Source organism: Zootoca vivipara, chromosome 10 (assembly GCF_963506605.1).
Source record: "Zootoca vivipara chromosome 10, rZooViv1.1, whole genome shotgun sequence".
Classification (NCBI taxonomy): Eukaryota; Metazoa; Chordata; class Lepidosauria; order Squamata; family Lacertidae; genus Zootoca; species Zootoca vivipara.
Window position 1 is genome coordinate 2,755,188 of NC_083285.1, and position 19,727 is coordinate 2,774,914.

The 19,727-nt window shown below is 43.6% G+C and overlaps 1 protein-coding gene across 7 annotated transcripts in view; it reads right to left on the bottom strand.

Moving 5' to 3' along the window:
• Window positions 1–19,727, bottom strand: part of ITPR2 (inositol 1,4,5-trisphosphate receptor type 2) — a 277,002-nt gene that overhangs the window by 109,904 nt on the left and 147,371 nt on the right. For all 7 annotated transcript variants that reach the window (XM_035127537.2, XM_035127538.2, XM_035127539.2 and 4 more), the window contains 4 exons: window positions 18,915–19,115; window positions 17,978–18,229; window positions 5,711–5,836; window positions 281–409 (listed from right to left, as the gene is read on the bottom strand). In XM_035127537.2, the coding sequence (XP_034983428.1) occupies window positions 281–409; window positions 5,711–5,836; window positions 17,978–18,229; window positions 18,915–19,115 (708 nt within the window). The remainder of the gene's footprint in view (window positions 1–280; window positions 410–5,710; window positions 5,837–17,977; window positions 18,230–18,914; window positions 19,116–19,727) is intronic.

The following is a 19,727-nucleotide window of genomic DNA, read 5'->3' on the forward strand; positions in this document are numbered from 1 at the left end:
CTTGCGGAAAGAAATCAGGTCCCACAGGGCCCTGGTCTCAGAAGACAGAGCATTCCACCAAGTCAAAGCCAGTGTTGAGAAGGCCCTGGTTCTAGTTGAGGCTAATCTGATTTCCTTCGGGCCGGGACCTCTAAGGTGTTACTATTTATGGACCTGAAGGTCCTCCACGGGGCATACCGGGAGAGACGGTCCCATAAGTACGAGGGTCCTAGCTAAGGGGGTTGGACTAGATGACTTGGGTCCCATCCAGCTGTTAAATTCTATGATTCTAAGTCTTTACCTGGAGGCTTGTGCTGTTGTCTGAAAATGGAGAACTGAAGAAACCACTCACTATGCTCATTACAGATTCTGTGACATACTTCTCCAGAGATGCATCTGCATGTTTTCTGTCCGTGGTTGTGTTACAAACCTAGAGTAGACAGAGGAACTGCATGAAGAATGAGTGAAAACAGCAGCTCCCATCCATCACACACACACTTTTTTTTTCAATGGAAAAAATGGAAAACAAAAAACCACCATCCCTCCCTTATACAGTAGGTGAAAACAAACATGGAACAATAAAGCTCAATTTCCTAACATTCAGATCACTAACATGAGTCACTTTTTACATTTAAAGCAATTTTTCAGTTATCATGAACACATGTTTGGTTTCCTATTCTGTTTTTTAAAAAAAAATCAAAAAGGAAGATGTTAAAAAGAAGACAACGAAAAAGGGAGAATTCAAAAGGAAGAAAAGGAAGAAACAAAACATTTATACTGATGGTACAGAAGGGTTAATGGCACAAGGATGTCTTCATGTCATGAAAATGATGTATAGATGGTACCTGACACCGGTAAAGTTAGCTAAGATCTACCATAAACATGCCAATAAGTGCTGGAAATGTAAAAAGCAAGAAGGTACTTTCTTTCACATGTGGTGGATGTGCCCCCAAGTGAGAGACTTCTGGGAAAAGATTTATAATGAATTGAAAAAAGTGTTGAAAAACACATTCGTTAAGAAACCAGAGGCCTTCTTACTTGGGATAACGGGGATGATATACCTAAGAAAGATGTCACTTTTTTTCTGTATGCCACAACAGCAGCAAGAATTATTGGCAAAGAATTGGAAGAATGAAGAATTGCCAACTGTGGATGAATGGCAGAAGAAACTGATAGAATATATGGAACTGTTTGAGTTGACGGGGAGACTCCGGGATCGGAGCGAAGAAGCAGCAGAAGAAGACAGGAAGAAATTCAAATTTTATTTGAAAAATAAGCATATAATAGATTGAATTAATGGAAGTGAGGGAGATATAAAGAGGTTGTAGATAACACAAGGGTGTGAAATAGTATTGATAGAAGATAAGGATAAATTAACTAAGAAGTAAGATATAGAATGAGTTTATAAGGATAAGATATAAAAGATATAGCAATAAGGTAATATTGAGGTAATAATTAGAGCTTACATAAGATTTAGAATTTACTAAGTATGAAATGCAACGAACCGCAGTAGGAGGAGGAAAGAGGAAGTCATTAGATTAGAAACATGGGCTATAAGTACGGTAAGAATTTTTGTAGTTTTGTATTTTTTGTGTTTTGTATTTCTTTTTTGTGTTTTGTATTTTTGTATGTTTTTATTGTTTGAAAAATCTTTAATAAATATATTTTTGGGGGGGAGGGACGTCTTCATGCCTTCCATTCCTCAGTCTGCATGGAGTTCTATGTCATCCTGCCAGATAACTGAAATTTATCATCTGTTCCTGCTTTTTAAGTAAACTATTCATTTATGAGCTACAAGATCTAAGAGGTATTTCAGCCATTCTTCCGTAACAAGACACCTGGGGGATTTCCTCCTCTGTGGAATGATACAGTGCCATACTTACAGCCACAAAGGAAGAGCACAGCAGCTGCTAAAACGGGCTGGATGTGCATTCATCATATGAGAGGTCAGTTGTGAATGCACTGCTGGAACCAAATATGTGCAACAGGTGTGCACTTTTCTGCACAGTAGTAAGCAGCACACATAATTTAAAACAAGCGATTTAGGTCAGGAGTGCCAACTTGAATAAAATATTGGGGGAGGCACCCCACACAATTCATCACAAAACACACACCATTTGAACGACAGTGTTCATCAACTTGTGATCCCCCTCAAATATTTTATTGGGGGGCTGAAGGGGCATTGGCCCCTAGAGTTGGCTCCTATGATCTACATCAGGCATCGGCAACCTCCGGCCCTTGGGCTGGATACAGCCCATGGAGGTCATTTATCCGGTCCACGGGCTGCCCGTGAACCGAGTCGCCTGCTCGGCACCCCCCCCCATGTGCTGCGGTAAACCGGCGCAGCGCAGTGCGGGGACTCGTCGAGCAGCGACGGAAATCGTGTCTATGCAGCCGCAGTTTCTGGCGCTGCGGACATTTTGGAAATGGGCAGCCAACACCGGAAATCGCTTCTGCGCAGCCACTGACATGTGCAGAAAGATTTCTGGTGCTGCGCTGTCCATTTCCAAAATGTCTGCAGCACCAGAAATCACTTCTGCGCCTGCGCGGACCATGTCCAGCCCATGGACGATAGTCCGTGGGAATCCTCCAGCCCACGGGCATAAAAGGTTGCCGATGCCTGATCTAGATCAAGTGAAGGTCTCTCCATATAGGTTGGCCAAATGAAACTCCCCAGCTATTACTGAATTGCATGTCCTCCAAAACTGTGAAAACTTTAGTTCTGCATAAGACTAAGTTTAATGTAGAGCAGGCACCCCCAAACTTCGGCCCTCCAGATGTTTTGGACTACAATTCCCATCACCCCTGACCACTGGTCCTGTTAGCTAGGGATCATGGGAGTTGTAGGCCAAAATATCTGGAGGGCCACAGTTTGGGGATGCCTGATGTAGAGCTTGTCCCACAAAAGATTCTTCTGCCCTGGACCACTGTGCTTCCCATTAAAACATGTGATGCCCTTCTTGGGATATAATATTAGACACATACACGTGGAATACTGTGTGACTCTCACACACACACACACTGAGAGGATGTCATGCTTAAGGGATTAGGCTCTGAGTAAACATACTTAGAGTAAGGATATCAAGGCACAAAATATTATGATGCACCTGAGGAGAAAACCTTCTCTCAACAAAATCTTCCTGATTTGCTAAGGACAGGCAGCAGCTGAAAGCAATAAGGGGAAAACAGGTGGAGCAGCAGCAACTGAAGGGTCCCGTCTCTAAATGATTGGGGAGCTTTTCCAACATTCATTCTTGATGCTAAACGCTTACTCCAAGTCCTGAAAGCAAGATAAAAGTTATGTATTCGAAACATATGGTCTGTGCCTCCATCTAAAATAACTCGCTTCTCCCCTCCCTGCTGCTCTGAATAAATCAATCTAGAAGGGCCTGGGTAGCTTGAGCCACGCAAGGCTCCATGAAATTAGAAGAGAAGAGAGCCCTTTTGACATTCTGCTCTAAGGGATGGGCTGGGTAGCAAGAAAAATAAGGAACAGAGATATAGAAGGAATGTTATCAGACAGCTTTCAGAAATGCTTTCAAAGGGAAACACACACACTTTGGGGTGAATTAAATGATACCACTGAAAGTTAGGAGTAATTTTCTCTTATTTTACTTTACAAATAAGTGACTACCTCAGCATAGCTGCCAAGTCTCCCGCTGAAAAATGTGGGATCAGCAGCGGCGCGGCACTGGAAGCAACTTCCGGTGTCGCTCTGCCCGATTTCTGGTGCCCAGACATGGGCAGAGCAGCACCCGAAATGGAGCCTCCCTGGCAGGTAGGAAATCTGGGGGATTTCTGGGATTTTTTTCTATTCGGAATAACAGTGGGAAATGGATTAAAATCCGGGGAGACTTGGCAGCTATGTACCTCAAGCATCACAATAACTTGATGCAAGGCAACATTAGTCATGTTTGCTAAAGGGTCAATATGGATTTTGGCAACAGACCTTTGCACCATGCCACATGTGCTGATTCTACACCTGGGGCCAAAGAAGTGTTTGCATACACCATGGGAGACACCAGGGCTGGATGCCCTCCCGACCGGCTGCCGGGGGCTCTCCACCTCTGGTGCAGCATGAGATAACAGCACAGACTTTAGAAGCCTGTGCACGCTGTTCCAGCAGAAACGCAACAGAATCACTGAGAGTCTTGTGAGAAACATATTTACAGTGTTTATTAAAGCAAGTCAGAACAGAAGGAAGACACGTCCGATCACCTTCGTGTTCAAGCAGAACAGAAAGTATATACAAACAGAAGTTCCCAGCATGCAATGCCGATGTGGAATGCAAAGGTGGAATGGAAATCCCAACAAGAAGGTCTGTGGATATTCCTCTTGGGAGGATGGCACTGTGCCAGTTGAGGAGCGCACAATCTTTCTTGACAAACATATTAGATGGGGGGGAGGGAAGGAAATGCTGCCCTCTGTAAATTGGACATGTTAAAGCACAGTAGCTGGAGGGGACGGGACACACCCAACCCTTAAATTAGTAATAAAAAATGCCACAGAGGCACACTGGCTTTCCTGCTGTATAAAAAGAGCAAGAGGGTTGGGTTGAATTCATGCTACTCAGATACTGGAGTCTAAGTTCAGCTAAGGCATAAATGAGGCACCAGAAAGTCTGAGAAATGTCTTCTGAGAAATTTCATCTCTACTTTCAACTGTCACTTAAGAACTATATGGAGCCGCTGAAAATACGTAAGCACTTGCTTTTCTAATTGTTAGCTTTAGAAGATACATCCAAGATGGCGCCGAGAAGGGCAGCCATGGCTTTTGCTCTGTAATGTACCTGGCTTTTTTACATGCTTATGAATGTTTTTAAGGTGCTGTTTCACTGCTTTACTGTTTTAAGAGTTAAGGAGTTTATGGTTTTATGGCTCTTACTGCCTTGTATGACAGCGTTGTAGACAAGGATTGGAGATAAGGACTGCTAAGGAGTGAGCCGTTAAAGCCAGGAAAGAGGCCGCTGCCTAACAGCCTAACTGCCTAACGGAACTGTTAAAGTGAAAGTGGTTTTTTACTATTATTATCACTGCTTCTGGCTTCTGGCTAACCACCCCAGATTACATTTTCCAGAGTTGAGATTTTAAACATCAGAGCAGCCTGTTTGTGTACTTACGCTCCAATTTTAAGTAAAATTGCAAAGACGTTTAGGATGAAGGAGTTGTAGCTCCTTGCAGGATCTGGATATGATGTCAAAAAAGTGCTAGCGCTTTGATTAAGATACAAAGGCGAGGAATGAGATAGGCTTTACCATCTATATACCTCTCAAATCTTCACACTCTTGACAATAAAATGAATGATCTGCACCTTATTAATCAAGGAAACTCAAGGAAACTCCGATATGCTAAAGAGGAGGGTTCGAGGAAAGGAGACAGAAATTTGTACAACCAAGCTAGGAGCGCACTGACGAAGGAGATTATAGTGGCAAAACGAACCTATGATTCGGACTCAATTCTCAAACATGTCTCGGCTACTCTTTGGAAGAATTTACAGAATGTTTCTGAATATAAGAGAACATCTTCTTTGTGCCCCCTCGATAATCCGTGCCTGGGGCCACTGCCCCTCTGGCACCCCACATCATAGGTCCTTCATTCCAGGGACTCATGAATTTGAAAAAATACACATAAATTTAACTTAAAACAGAAACATAAAACTCCATTCCACTGCCTTTAATAAGGATTATTAATGATTCAATATTAATCAATATTTAATGATTCATAAAACTTACCCTTGCCATATCAACAAGAAAGTTTTCAAATAGTTTCCAGATGTGGTTACTGGTGTAGATTTCCTTCATTTCAACCTCAGTGTCTACATAGCAATGATTGACAAAGTTCACATATGCTATCTTCACCTGGAACATAATATTGTAAAAAAAGAATCAGGTAAGCCAAAGCCACTACATATGTATTTTCTTGTAGTCCATAAAATACTGAGCCGGTTGGCATGTAATGGCTTACAACAAAAGTGCAGACCAGAGGAGCAAAACAGACATCATCTCTTCTCCAAGAGCCCAAATATTTGCAATTTAAATATTTTGATTGGCTCAGCTTTATGTGTGAAGCAGCTCACAGTCAAGAAGACTGGAAAGTCTGACCATATTGTGCTTATGATTTGACAGCTGCACTGGATCCCAGTGCATTTCCCAGCACAATTTGAAGTGCTGGCTTTAACCTTCAGGACCCTAAATGCTTTGGGACCAGGTTATCAGAAAGACCATCTTCTGCTGTATTTACCAAACCAAACCTTAAGATCCTCTTTGGATACCACAGGAACACACCCGCATCTTTTCTTGTGGTAGCACTGCAGTTATGAAGCTCACCTGGCACCATCTTTGTGGTCTTTCTGGAACTGGGTCTGACCCTTTTGTTTACCTACTTAAGAAGTCCGGAGCTCTCATTTTTAAAATCTTTGATTTTAATCTTGGGACTGTTGAGAACTCTTGTATTTGTGGTATTTACTTAGTTTTGATGATATTATTTATTTATTTATTTATTTATTTATTTATTTATTTATTTATTTATACCCCACCCATCTGGCTGGGTTTCCTCAGCCACTCTGGGTGGCTTACAACATATCTAAAAACATAATACCGGTAAAAACACAAGTCCTTTAAAACTTCCCATTTGATAATTTTAGGTTGCATTTTATGTTTACCCTGATTTGTAGTATTTATTTTAAGTCACCCAGAGAACTTCAGTATTATGGAACTGCATGCAAATAGTGGAAATTAATAAGGCAACCATCTATGGAAGTGGAAGAAGGTCAACATGTATGTTTCAATATGTAATTTCAGTCTTCTACAGTGAAGTCAGATGCAAAGAATTCATTCAACCTTAGTACAATCTCCTTATGCTTCTTTAGCAATATTTTTATTTTTTAATTATATATCAGCGAAACTGCTATTCCCTGCCTTGTTCCTGTCTCTTAATATACTTAAGAAATGTTTAGGAATTGGAGTGTTGACGTGTCCAAGGCCTATATCTATTTTGTACAAAGACACTTAATAGCACAAAATGGCAGCCTGGCTTAGTTTAAGTGGCAAAACACAATTGCTTGTATTATTTCCTGTTACTGTTAACAAATTACAACCTGGTGCCACATTTGTGTGCGGTGTGGAACAAGGGAATCAACACTTCATTGTTTCATTCAAAAGAAATGTCTTGATTTACTTCTTTGTTAATAACAGCTTAACGCACAATAGAACCTGAGAAGCTGTTTTCAGCCTGGCATGCTGTCTTTATTTTTTTGTTTTTAAAAACAGGCACTGAAAATATATATATACCATGGTACCTCTACTTACGAATAACTCTACTTACAAATGGAGCTCCATCCGCCATCTTGGATGCAGTTTAGATAGGATTTTTTCTACTTACGAATTTTTAGATAGGGTTGCTTCAACTTACGATTTTTTTTCTCCCAACGCATTCCTTTGGGATTCGACCACAATTTTTTTCGACTTACAAATGTGCGTTCGGAACGCATAAAATTCGTAAGTAGAGGTACCACTGTATATAAAAATGTAAACTGGCCATGTCTGTTGGTTTCCACTTTTCACCGAAACCGCTTGAGCGATAGCGATGAAATTTGGAGAAAACGTCACATGCCACTATGTGAGTGTTCTTAGCTACATGGGGTATACAAATGTCACACCTGTGCAAGCTAAAACCCCGTTTTTAGGACCTAAAAAGTCAGCCAGGAGACCCTGTCGAGCATGCTGGGAAAAGACCCAGATTACAAAACATTGCCCTCTAGTGATGGCTACATTGGTACTGCAGCTAGAAAACCTTCCCTCTCCACAGCACCTTGGCTCGCCTTCGCCCTCTATCGGCAGCTACACTGGTACTGCAGCTAGAAAACCTTCCCTCTCCACAGCACCTTGGCTCGCCTTCACAGATTAGGCTGAATGGAAGTGGGGACTTGCCAGGGTGGGGGTGGGGGGGAGGGAGGAGGGGGTGGGATACGTCATGGATTGGGACAGGGTGGGGGAATCACAAGGATGAGCTGGGGTGGAGGGAGGAGGGGACAGGATAGCTCATGGGTCGGGACACGGTGGGGCCACTCACAGGGATGATCTGAGGGTGGGGGGAGGGGATGGGATAGCTCATGGGTCAGGACATGGTGGGGCCACTCACAGGGATGACACAGTGGTGGGGGGAAGAGGGGATGGGATACGTCATGGATCAGGACAGGGTGGGAGGAATCACAGGGATAAGCCACAGCAACGCGTGGCCGGGCCAGCTAGTATTCTCATAATTATGCTTCACATTACACTTGCCAGCCTCCACCGCCATGGCAACCACCACTGTAGCCATCAAGAGAGAGAGGTAGGATGGGACTGGGAGAGTCAGGGAGGCCGCATAGAAGTGCACAGCCCAGTCCAAACCCGATCCGACCTCTCTAGTGACCGGTGCGAGGGAAGTGGGCAGGGACCCATCGGGGAGCCACCCTGGGAGAAGACGGGCACTGCGTGGGCCCTCCCCTGCTGATAGAGGGGTGCTACTGGCAGCTGGAAACAGACACAGGATCCAAAACATTTTTTAAAAAATCCTTTCCCTTAATTTCCTTAATGTATTTTTAATGCATTTTTTCTTTTTTCCCACAATTTTTAACCTCCATTTTTTCTGATAAGAATTAAAATGGCGGTGCCCATAAAGGAGCCCTGAACCAACAGGGGCCACTTCCTGGGACCGCCACTTCAGCCCTGACTCCCCCCGCCTCTCTCATTTTTTAAAATTAAATAGTGGGAAAAGAAAATAGAATAAAATAAAAAAGAGTCTTTATTTGTGGGGAGTCTTTCCTGCCCTCAGCCACCCTTTATTATCTTCATCCTTTTTTAAAACAACAACAAAAACCAACTTTTTTTCTACATTATTGTGATTGCCATTGTTATTTTCCCCTTTCTTTTTTCTTTCTCCCTTCCCCCCCTTCCCCTTTCCTTTTTCTCTTTAAAGAGAATACATATACAGTGGAACCTCGGTTTATGAACACCTCGGTTTATGAATTTTCAGTTTATGAACGCTGCGGACCAATCTGGAACGGATTAATTCATTTCCCATTACTTTCAATGGGAAAGTTTGCTTCAGTTTATGAACGCTTACTCCGCGGACCATATGGAACGGATTAATTAACTTTCCATTACTTTCAATGGGAAAGTTCGCTTCAGTTTATGAACGCTTCAGTTTATTAACAGACTTCCGGAACCAATTGTGTTCATAAACCGAGGTACCACTGTATACATATATAATTCGATTTTATTTCCCCCCTCACAAAGGGGTTTTCTATATACTTTTAATTTTTACTTTTATTGTTTGATATATATACCGTGTACTACTTCCAAACACCACCAGCTCAACATCTTCAGTTTTTCTTCCCTTTCTGTTCCTTTTTCCTTTTTCCTGTCCTTCTTTCTTTACTCTTAAATTTCTGGTTGACTGCGCCATCTTCCCCAGTCGGAGGTCCGTTCAGTGGAGTGGACCTCGGCGCTTCAGAGGTGGGGGGAACTGCTCCAGCGCAGCGGACCCCCCTAAAAAGCCCCAAATCGAGCGTTTTGGGGACTGAACGTCTGGTAGGTGCTATTTGCGGGCTCCCCCTCCCTGGTTCAGCTCTGTTAAGCCCTGAGAGCGAGAAGGTAGAGCCGTGGTGCACAAAGATTGCTAACTCTGACAGCGCGAATGTCACAGATGGGTGTTGGCTACTCCCGAGTAAGCACTCCACACATCCTCTGGATTTTCAGAGTTTTATTGTGCATGCTATATACAGTGGTGAGATGTCTCAAATCATGTCTGCTCTGCATGGGGCAGAAGCCCACAATGGCGTCTCGTGGGCTCTGACCCCCCCTTTTAAGACTGGGCATCCAAACGCCCCTCCTCCTTGCTCTATGGGTCCTCCGTGGTCCCAAAACAGGCTCCTGAGGTGCCGTTCTACTTACTCCCTCCTTTCCAGTCCCTGCTGAAGCTAGCTCCACCCCTGCTTCCCTTCTCGCAGCCTGGAGCTGAGCCTTCAGGACTCTGCAGAGCCCTGGACCATTCTTAACCCTTCCTGTTCCTGATTTTCCCTCCCAGAGTTGCTGCTGCTCTCCCATCTGATGGAAGTAAGCAGAGTGGGCTGCTCTCTACAAGCCCTCTCTCTTACAGCGAAGCTGCGAGACTGGGAGGCAGCAGCGGTCAATTCTTCCAAGGAAAATAAATTTTACAAAAAGAACAGACCGTGAGTAATCTGATCCATTGGATTTAAATCTGGAAAATTTGGCCACGGGAGAGAAATCTAAAAAATGGGAGTCGATCTCTACCCACTGAGAGACTGGGAAGCAGTAACGTGCCCCAAAGCCAGAAAGAAATTTGGAGTGGTTTAAACCTCCAAGGAATGAACCTATTTTCCCCTCTGAAGGCAGGGGGAGGGGGGAGTCTTCTTTTTTAACAAAAAATCCCTGCAAAAGTCAGTAATTGGGAAGGGGAAAAGCTTATCTTAACCCTGGAATCGGCACCCCAGGAGAATCAGCGAGACTTTATGGAGACGTTATAAAGGAATGGAATGTGTTCAGTGTTAAGAGGATGTGAACTGTTACAATGAAGAGAATGGATATGTTTGACAGCTGTCATTAAAAATTGCAACTGTTCTTTGACTGAATGGTTAAAAAGAACTCTAAGTTTTGGAATATGTCTATGGAAAGTTTTTGAGCCAACTTGGATATAACTTTGCTCTATGAGACTGAAACTCCATTATTCATTGTTCTCTAATCTCGACTCTGCCCTTGAAGCTGGAAAGAATGTCAACATCCGGAGCTGCACCTGGTTTTCAACAGACAGTATTAAAATTGTTGTGGGAACTCACAGTTGGGCAGCACCAGATCAGTTTGGACTTAGAAAAGAATAATAAATCACTGGAGGAAGAGGAAGAAGGATTGGAAATTAAAGAAAGTATAGTGTATGAGAGAAAAAATGAACAACTAGTTCCTGAGGACAAAGGGAAATAACCCAAAGAAGAGAAAGAAGAAAATGTAAGACAAGGAGAGAAAACTTATCAAGATGTACCATGGAACTATGCCATCTCAGGGACAGAAGAACAAGAACTATTTTGGGGATTGATCTTATGCGAAATTAGGGGAAATGTGATGACTTGGGCTTGGCAATGGAGAGATTTTATGGAGTTGGGGGGGGCAGAGGGAGGGGAGGACAAAAAGTTGGGATTTAAAACGTGAGATTGGGAGTGGAGTGAAAAAGGAAATTGGTTTTTATAGGACTGGATAAAAATGGGATTTGAGGCTTCCGGTCTACCGCCAGCGCTGATCAGCGAGGAATCCTCAAGCTCCAAGGTTCCTGGCGCTGTGAGGGAGGGGGAGAGCCGCGAGAGCAACATGGCCCCCCAAAAGAACCCCAGATTGAGCTTTCTGGGGGCATGAGAGCTCGGCTGCACCCAAAGGTGACTCCTCTGCTCACCAGAAAGCTCTCTTTGAGAGCTCCAAGTTAGAGTGGAGTTGCAGTAGCGGGCGCCATTTTTGAGTCAACTGCTACCCCCACAGAGCGAAGCTCCAAGCTGGCAGCAGACAGCGGTGGATGTTTCCACCCCCCCCAAAAAGGATTCGGAAGACATTGGACACCGTGAGTAACAGATTTTTTTTATTTTTTAAAAAAATTCAATTGAAAAGAATTGGCCACAGGAAGAGGTTTAAACAGGAAGTCGGTTTCCCCCATTGAGAGAACGGTGATGCAGTTAACTTGCCTGCAGCCGGAGAGTTTGACAGGACTTTAACAACTTCCAAGGATTGGTCTTAAAACCTTCCCCCTGAGGCAGGGTAGAAGGGAGAAGGAAGGATTGATAACATTAAAATCCCTGTAAAAAAATTAATTTGGACTGGGGGAAGCCCCCCGGGAACTGGAGACGGGTCCCTGGAAGGATCAGCCAGCCGCCATTATGACATCACAATAGGAAGGAATTTGTTTACCTCTTTGAGGCTGAGAACTGTTAACTTTGAAGAGAGAGCAAATATAAGGCTGTGTACAAGAAGTTTGATAATGCTCTTTTCAGAAACGGACACAAGATTTTTAAAATATGAACAAGAATTAAAAATGAGAGTTGAGAACCAGATCGGACATAAACTTTGTTTCTGCGGTTTGGAAATACGAACAGTGCCACTTCCTGCATTGTAATCTCTGCAGCTCCCATGGAATTTGAGACAAACAGGATGTCAGTAGACACAACATCATCTGGCTCTTCAGACTTTGTGGATTATCAAACTCCTAGAACTGATTTTGGATGTGAGAGATGAACTGCAGCAGAACAATATAGAGATTCGCAAAATAAGAGAATTGTGTGGAAAGTGAAGGTGGATTGGTCTCAGTAGAGAATGAACCGAAGCAAGAGGAACAAGCATCATCCGGGGGCATTGTAAATGACTTTGCAGAAGAGGAGGAAGATCCATCAGTCCTGGACAATATAACTTAAAAAAGAGGAGGAAGATGTATGGAATACTGTTCCCCCAGTTGGAGAGGGGGAACAAGACTTGTTTGATTCAAGGAGTCCTCAAAGAAGAACCAGCATGGAATAATGTCCTCCCAGTGAGAGAGGGAGGGCAGGATCCATGCTCGGGCCTGAGCTTAACTGGGGGGGAAATTGAGATAGGGCTGAAAAGTGGAAACATAGCTGGATGGTACTGTGCTATAGTTAGAAAATTGAGGGGGCAGCAGGGGACAAAGAAGGGAGAGTGGTGGACAGGTGGCAAAAGAGTGGGAATAGGGTGAGGAGTAACAATGGGTTATTTTCTGATTTATTAAGATGGTCCGAAACTGGAACGTTTTATGGAACTGGTTGATACATCTGGGATATCCGGAGTCCAGGGGAAGGGGGGTAGAATTAGATAAATGTGGTTAAAGGTTATTATGATAGAAGAAATAACATTTGAATGTATGGAAAATTTTGGGGGTATAAATTGTGAGGCTAAAGAATTAGAGATGGATGGGGAAATTAAGTTAGATTTGGATTAATTAATGAATTACAGGTTGAGGATAGTCGATGTCTATTTTTCTTTGAGTAGATTAGAATTGGTTGGGAAATAATGGGGAAATTGTGTCAGAATGATTTAAGATGATAAAGGAAAATTGCTTAATTTAGATTTAATAAATGGACCCAGTGTGGGGGGGAATCGAGGAAGTCCACAATATCAAGTTAATGTAATGAAATGATATGCTTTCTCTTTTTTCTTTTTTGATTATGTTTTCTTTTTGCTTTTTTGTTTGAAAATGTTTGAAAATTAATAAATATTATTTGGGTGGGGATGGGATTTGAACTTGGGCTATATTATGGAACTTGCTGTATCAATTGGGGGAAAGAGACCGGGGGGGGGGGGGGAGGCAGAAAATAGATGGGAAAAATAAAAAGGTAAAAGTTATATGTGAAATTAAAGGAATGAGTAATTGTATTAAGTTTTCTTGGTGGAAATATTAGGCTAGGGTAAGAAAAGTATGGTATGAATGTGATAAATAGGTTTAGAAATGTGAGAAATTGACTTCCACTTGGGGCGCTGTAGAAGATGTAGTAGTCCCACAGGGTAATTAGAGGCTGTAATGGGGGTAAGCAGCCTCCCGAAATCTTCACGAGGGGTACAGGAAGACACAGTCTCACCCACAGTTGCCCATCAACCAGCTTCGACTTCGGAAGGAAGGAGGGGATCGGGGCACTGGATGGAAAGCTCCCCGTGGGAGTCTGGATCTCCTGGACGCTGATTCTACGAGCGAACCAGGCTCCACGGCTTAAGAGAATAATTGGATATAATATAAGTTGTGGACATGCTTCAGACGAGGAAGGAAGATTTATTCTGCTAAGCTCAGCCACTGAGAAAACAAAGGATAACAGAGGAATGTTTACATCAGAGCAAGAAATGGTATGTGACAGAGCGGAAGGGGGGGGGGAGAGAACTGTGCTTTACTATATACTATATACTTAACAAAGCTCCCTCCAGAAGAGCCGGTCGGGGAAGATGGGAATTGTAGTCCAAAACATCTGGAGGGCCAAGTTTGGGGGTGCCTGATATAGACTTTGCGAATTGAAAATATAAATGTATAAATAATCAAAGTTTGTACTTTTGGACTTGCCTGGAATGTGGCTAAAGACTCCCTAACTCAGGCACCCCCAAACTGCGGCCCTCCAGATGTTTTGGCCTACAACTCCCATGATCCCTAGCTAACAGGACCAGTGGTCGGGGAAGATGGGAATTGTAATCCAAAACATCTAGAGGGCCGAAGTTTGCGGATGCCTGCCCTAACTCATGGACATCAAAGAGAAGCTGGAAACTTGTGGAGAAATTTATGAGACATGACACAGTTACAAATTAGAGTTCGCCATATTGGAAACAAAGCCAGCTACAATACCAGCCAAAGGGGGAGTGAGCCATAAATAAGACATTAGATGTGTGTTTACAGTCCTGACCTAGCAAAATCTCCCCTGAAAAGGCTGTATTGAGTAGCAGCTTGGAGAAATCATCACAGAGGCTTCAAGATTTGATTTACTGGGATTGCTTGAAGATGGCGGCCGCCGGCTGTGAAAAGGACTTTTGGATTTCTGGACTGACTTGACAAGATACCAGCGTACGAAGAGACAGTGCTAACCTTACAGAAGGGAATCATGGTCATAAATTCACACAGGATCATATACTGTTTGGTTAAACTTGCTTGCTGGAATAACTCAGTGACTTGAAAGAAGATAGAGGGATAATATTAGATTATTGGATAATGTCAGGGAGTTGTTGCAGCTACTCACAAGTAAAGACGCTCTAATCCGTTGTGTCTTTAAAGGTTTTATTGTGCATACTATTTACAGTGCAGAGATAGCAAAAAACATGACCTCCTAGTCACTCTCATAATCCGGCAATGGCGCCCTTCTGCTTTGGGGCCAGCATAACAACTTGGGCACCCCGAAATGCCACCCCCTAGCCCTGTGTTTGGGCGCGCACCTCAATTCGGGCGCAGGAAGGAGCTGTGCCCCTTCTTCCCCTTGCTGGCTGGGGCAGTGCCTGGGCTCCGACGCCTCCCTGAGCCGTCCCTCCTCCACTTGTTGTTCAGAGTGGTGCAGGGGCTCTGATGCCTCGCTGAGTCCTTCCTTCACCGTCTGTTCCCCAGAGCATTGCCAGGGCTCTGATGCCTTCCCTCCTCCATCCCGCTTCCCCCTGACCTGCTGCTAGCACTGTCGCTGGGCGAAGTGCTGGTCAGGATGATTTGGGGGGGAGGCTCCCTGTAGGGAGTCCCCCTGACAGATAAAATCTGGATTATATGGAATAGAAATGCAGGGACTATAAGAGGACTAGTCCTTCTGAGCATGGGAAGTCAAATTAAATTTGTATAATTTGGCAGAAGATTTGGATTAATTGTTTAATTGATATTTGCATAATTTGTATATTTTGAAAATGGATTAGATATTTAAATTGGAAAATTTAATAAAAATGTTTATTAAAAAGAAGTATGAGAAATTGAGAAATTTTAGGATAGCTAAAATTTGGGATGGGGGGATAGGAGTAGGTGGACAATAAGTTAAAAAGAAAAAAGAGAAGAATGTTTTATAAATATGAATAAGCTTAAAATAAGAATGGGTGTAGATAATAATGGATGAAATTTGGATATATGAAAACTGCTAAGGATAAAAACAAAGGGTGGGATTTGAGGAAGTCCTCAAGACAATGTTAAGCAAAATATGAGGTTAAGAAATAATTGATAGGTTTGTTTGTATTTTGTTTAAATGTTTTATGCTATTTTTAATATTTTGTGTATTGTCAATGACTTTTGTTTTGTGATGTATTCTGTATTGTTTTTGTTTTTCTTGTATGTCTTATTATAAAATGAACAAATTTTTTGGGGGAAAATAAATAAATTTCCTACACCTTCCATTCATCTCCTTCATCTCTCTTTTCTTTTCTTTTCTCTTCGTTCCCCCCCCCAACTAATAATAATAGGAAGAAGGAGAAGGAGAAGGAGAATAACATACCTACATACATATATCTCCCCATCCACTTTCAATAGTAACCCCCTGCCCTTTTGTGGTCATCTACTTCAGGGTGAGTCCTTTAAAAGAGGCCCAGTGGGTAGAGTACACATGTTCCACGGAGCCTCTCTTAGAAGACTCACCACTGCAGAAGTGGAGTGGAGGCTTCACACTGAGAGATCCCCACCTCCACTCCTGCTTGCACGTAAGTAGGAGCGGGAGCAGACTGAGTGCCTGGCTGGCTTGAGGTGGGGCAGGAGCTCTCAGATGCAGCTTCTGGGCTGCCTCCACCTTCCCCAACCCCAGCAACTATTCAGCCTGGCTGCCTTCATGGGGTTGCGGGGATCTGATGTGGAGGTTGGGGCTCCTTTAAACTTCTCCCTTGAGGGGAGTGCAGCCACGAACCCCTCAATGGAAAGTGTGGTGGAGCCTACACCTCCCCAGCTGAGCAGCCCCGATCCAGCTCCTGTTCCTGTGCAAGCAGCAACGCGGCCTAGTGGAGCAGCCCGATCCCACCCCTACTTGCCTGCAAGCAGGAGCAGGCTGGTGGGGTGGTGGCAATATCTCTTGTCTGCTTGCTTGCTGCCCAGCCTGCCTTCCCTCACTAGAAAAATGGAAGTGTGGCACTCAAAATGGAAGTTAGAACAGAGCACGTTCGACTTCCAAAAACAAGGACTGAATGAAATGCACTTATTCCAATAGAGTACCAGTAAGAGAATTTTTAACCCCTTGTGGCGACAAATCAACAAAGACTTAAGGAGATGGAACACCAACTTCACTCTCACAGACAAAATAGCCATGATCAAAATGACCACCCTCCCAAAATTAACCTACGTTACCTATTCCAAACCCTCCCAATCTGGATCCCCCCAGCCCAACTTTGCAAAGGGCAGGAAAAAATACAGTGGTACCTCGACTTACGAAGGCGATCCATTCCGTGGCGCTCTTCGTAAGTCAAAACCTTCGGTTGTCGAAGCGTCCGTTTTGTGCATGTGCGAAGCGGAATTTTGCGCTTCTGCGCATGCGCCGACTGCATGTGCAGCTTCTCGAGCGTGGGGCGAAAAGACTTCCGGGTTTGCCGACTTCGGAAGTCGAAACCTTCGGATGTCGAGGTACCACTGTACACTCATTTATCTTCTCACACACACAAAAAAGAATAAGTCCCAAATACCTGCACCTCCCCTCCTCAGAAGGAGGATGGGGAATCCCCAACATAGAATCATATTACATCGCCAAGCAACTACGCTACATAATCCTGTGTATCCTAGAAGACGAGACAAAACAATGGGCACACCTGGAGAGAGACACAATTGAAAATACACCCACCACAGTATACCCATTCCTCCCAAACAAACTAAGGAAAATCCCCACAACACTAAACAGGTTTACACAGACCATGCTTAAAGAATGGAAGAAAGAAGCTGGCAAACTGTCCCCAACACCGTCCCCACTAAACCCCCTGGCTCACCGCCCACTGTTCTACCATGCAGCACATAACTTCCAGGTAAAATCCTGACAAGCCACCTAGCAGACTTCTACAAAACTAACAAAGCCACATTGACACAAGAAATACAAGACAAACAAGGCCCTGGCTAACACACCACCAATTACATGCCTCCTTAAACAATCCAGTAGTAAAACCAGCAGCAACTAGGCCCTAGACAACCTTCGGAAACCTCCTCCTCACCACAGAGAGACACAGCAAGGGGGTGGCATCCACAATATACAAAATACTGCTCCGAAACCCCACAAACCCCCTTGACATAATTTTAAAAAAACAATGGGAGGACGGCATAGGCTATAAAGAACCCCACCCAATGGACTAGAATGTGATCTGAATCCCCCTCTTTTCTTCCTAACCTAACACCGTATGCAACACTAATGTCTCACAACAAATGAAACTGATCTGTAGAAAACACAACTTGAAAAAAGAGACAATGCACGTATTTTTGTAAACTAATACAGTATTTAATAAAAATATATTATAACAAAAACAACGCTTCACATGCCGTAAAGTCTGGCTTACCTCAGGTATGCAGTCATCATGAGTCACCACTCTCACTATGTCATCTAGTGGAAGAAGGGAGTTACATTTTATTTCAGTGTAAACGTTCTTCCCTTCTGTACATGCTGCTAGCAGTTCCACCAGGGTGATGTGGTAAACCAAAGGGCCGCTTTCGTCCACTCGGTCCCGCTCAGAGCACATCATTTGGAGGAGGATCGGAAATGATGCTCTATCATTGTAAAACACCAGCACATCTTCACCCCCATTAACTAGCTGAAATTATAAAAAGAAATACTTGGCATCTGTTTAAATAGTTCAGTCCCCCACCCCACCTCAAAGCACACACACACATACACATCTTCTACTCATCACATAAAGCACAGTATAACTGTGTAATATATAACATTTATAAGCAACAAGATTTCCTGGGGACCACTTAAGAGCAAGGGCACCAACTGGGGGGCAGGGGACTGAGGGCCCCTCAAAAGTATATGCTCTACCACTGAGCTAAGTAAGGCCCTTCCCCAATCAACAGGAAATCAGTGGCAACGGTGGGTGTGGAAATTCAGCTGATGCACCACTATTTGCATATCCTTTCCCCAATTTTATCTCCTATCCTCTCCCTTTGTGTTTCCCCACATTGTTGAAATTCAGAGCTGGGTCTTTCCTGTCACCCTGAGATGTAGCAACACTGAAGGATAGCAGCAATTCAAAAGCACAGTTCTCTGTACATGAGAAAGTGTCAATGAAAGAGGGATTCAGTAGACTGAAAATCTCTTGCTCAGGGCCACCTACACATGCTCAGCACATACACATGCTATACACTTCTTGAGGATAGGGACCTATCTTTTTTCACTCATATAGAAACTGCTAAGCGCCTTGTAACATGATGAAATGATGATAATGAAGGTGTAGAAGAAACTGCATGCGTGTATCTAGTGTAGCTGAGTTAACAGACCTCTGTCATTACTGTATCTTGGCACTTCTTGACATATTTGCCGTCTGCCTTGACAATGGTTTGCAGAAAGCGCAGATATTCCACGTGGCGGCCATGCGTCTCGATGCAGTGCACAAAATGCTGTACCACCCGCTCACTAATTTCATTGCACAGATGGTAATTGTTTGTGAAGATGTGCCGCATGGTTTCAGCCTCAAGAAGCTAATTTAAAAACAATCAAAAAGCCGCTCAGAAAAACAATGAAGAATTTCACGAAATTCTGACTGAAGTAGTTAGAACACATAGGAATAGCAACCACATAATAAAACTGCACTGGTAGAGAATGCCAGAGAAAGCTGCAGGAAGGTAAATAAAATAGATCTGAGATTTCATTTCTTGTGTTGTTTCTCAATATAGCTGTAGCTGCATGCCTGGTGTCGCCTTGGTCCATTTAGCTTAGCATTTTTTACAATAAGTGGCAGCAACGCTCCAGGGTTTATTTCCCAGTCCTGCTTGAAGATGTCAGCGATTGACCTCAAATGTTTTGAATGCAAAGCAGGTACTCTGCTGCAGAGACACAACCCAAGACCTTTGAGCAGACCCTCTGACTCAGTAGGGCAACCAGGTGGCCTGCAGGAGCCTCAAGTGACCCAACCAAGTTACATGGGTATGTTGTGGGTGTAGTCAGAGCAGAAGAAGGGTATTAAAGGAGGGTGTTTAAGTGTGTAAACACTCTGGAACCAAGGAAAAATTCAAGTCCTGGCCACTAGACTAGGGAGGAAGGGACAAGTGTCATAACTGGACTCCCATTCCAAGGTCCTTTAATGCACAGCA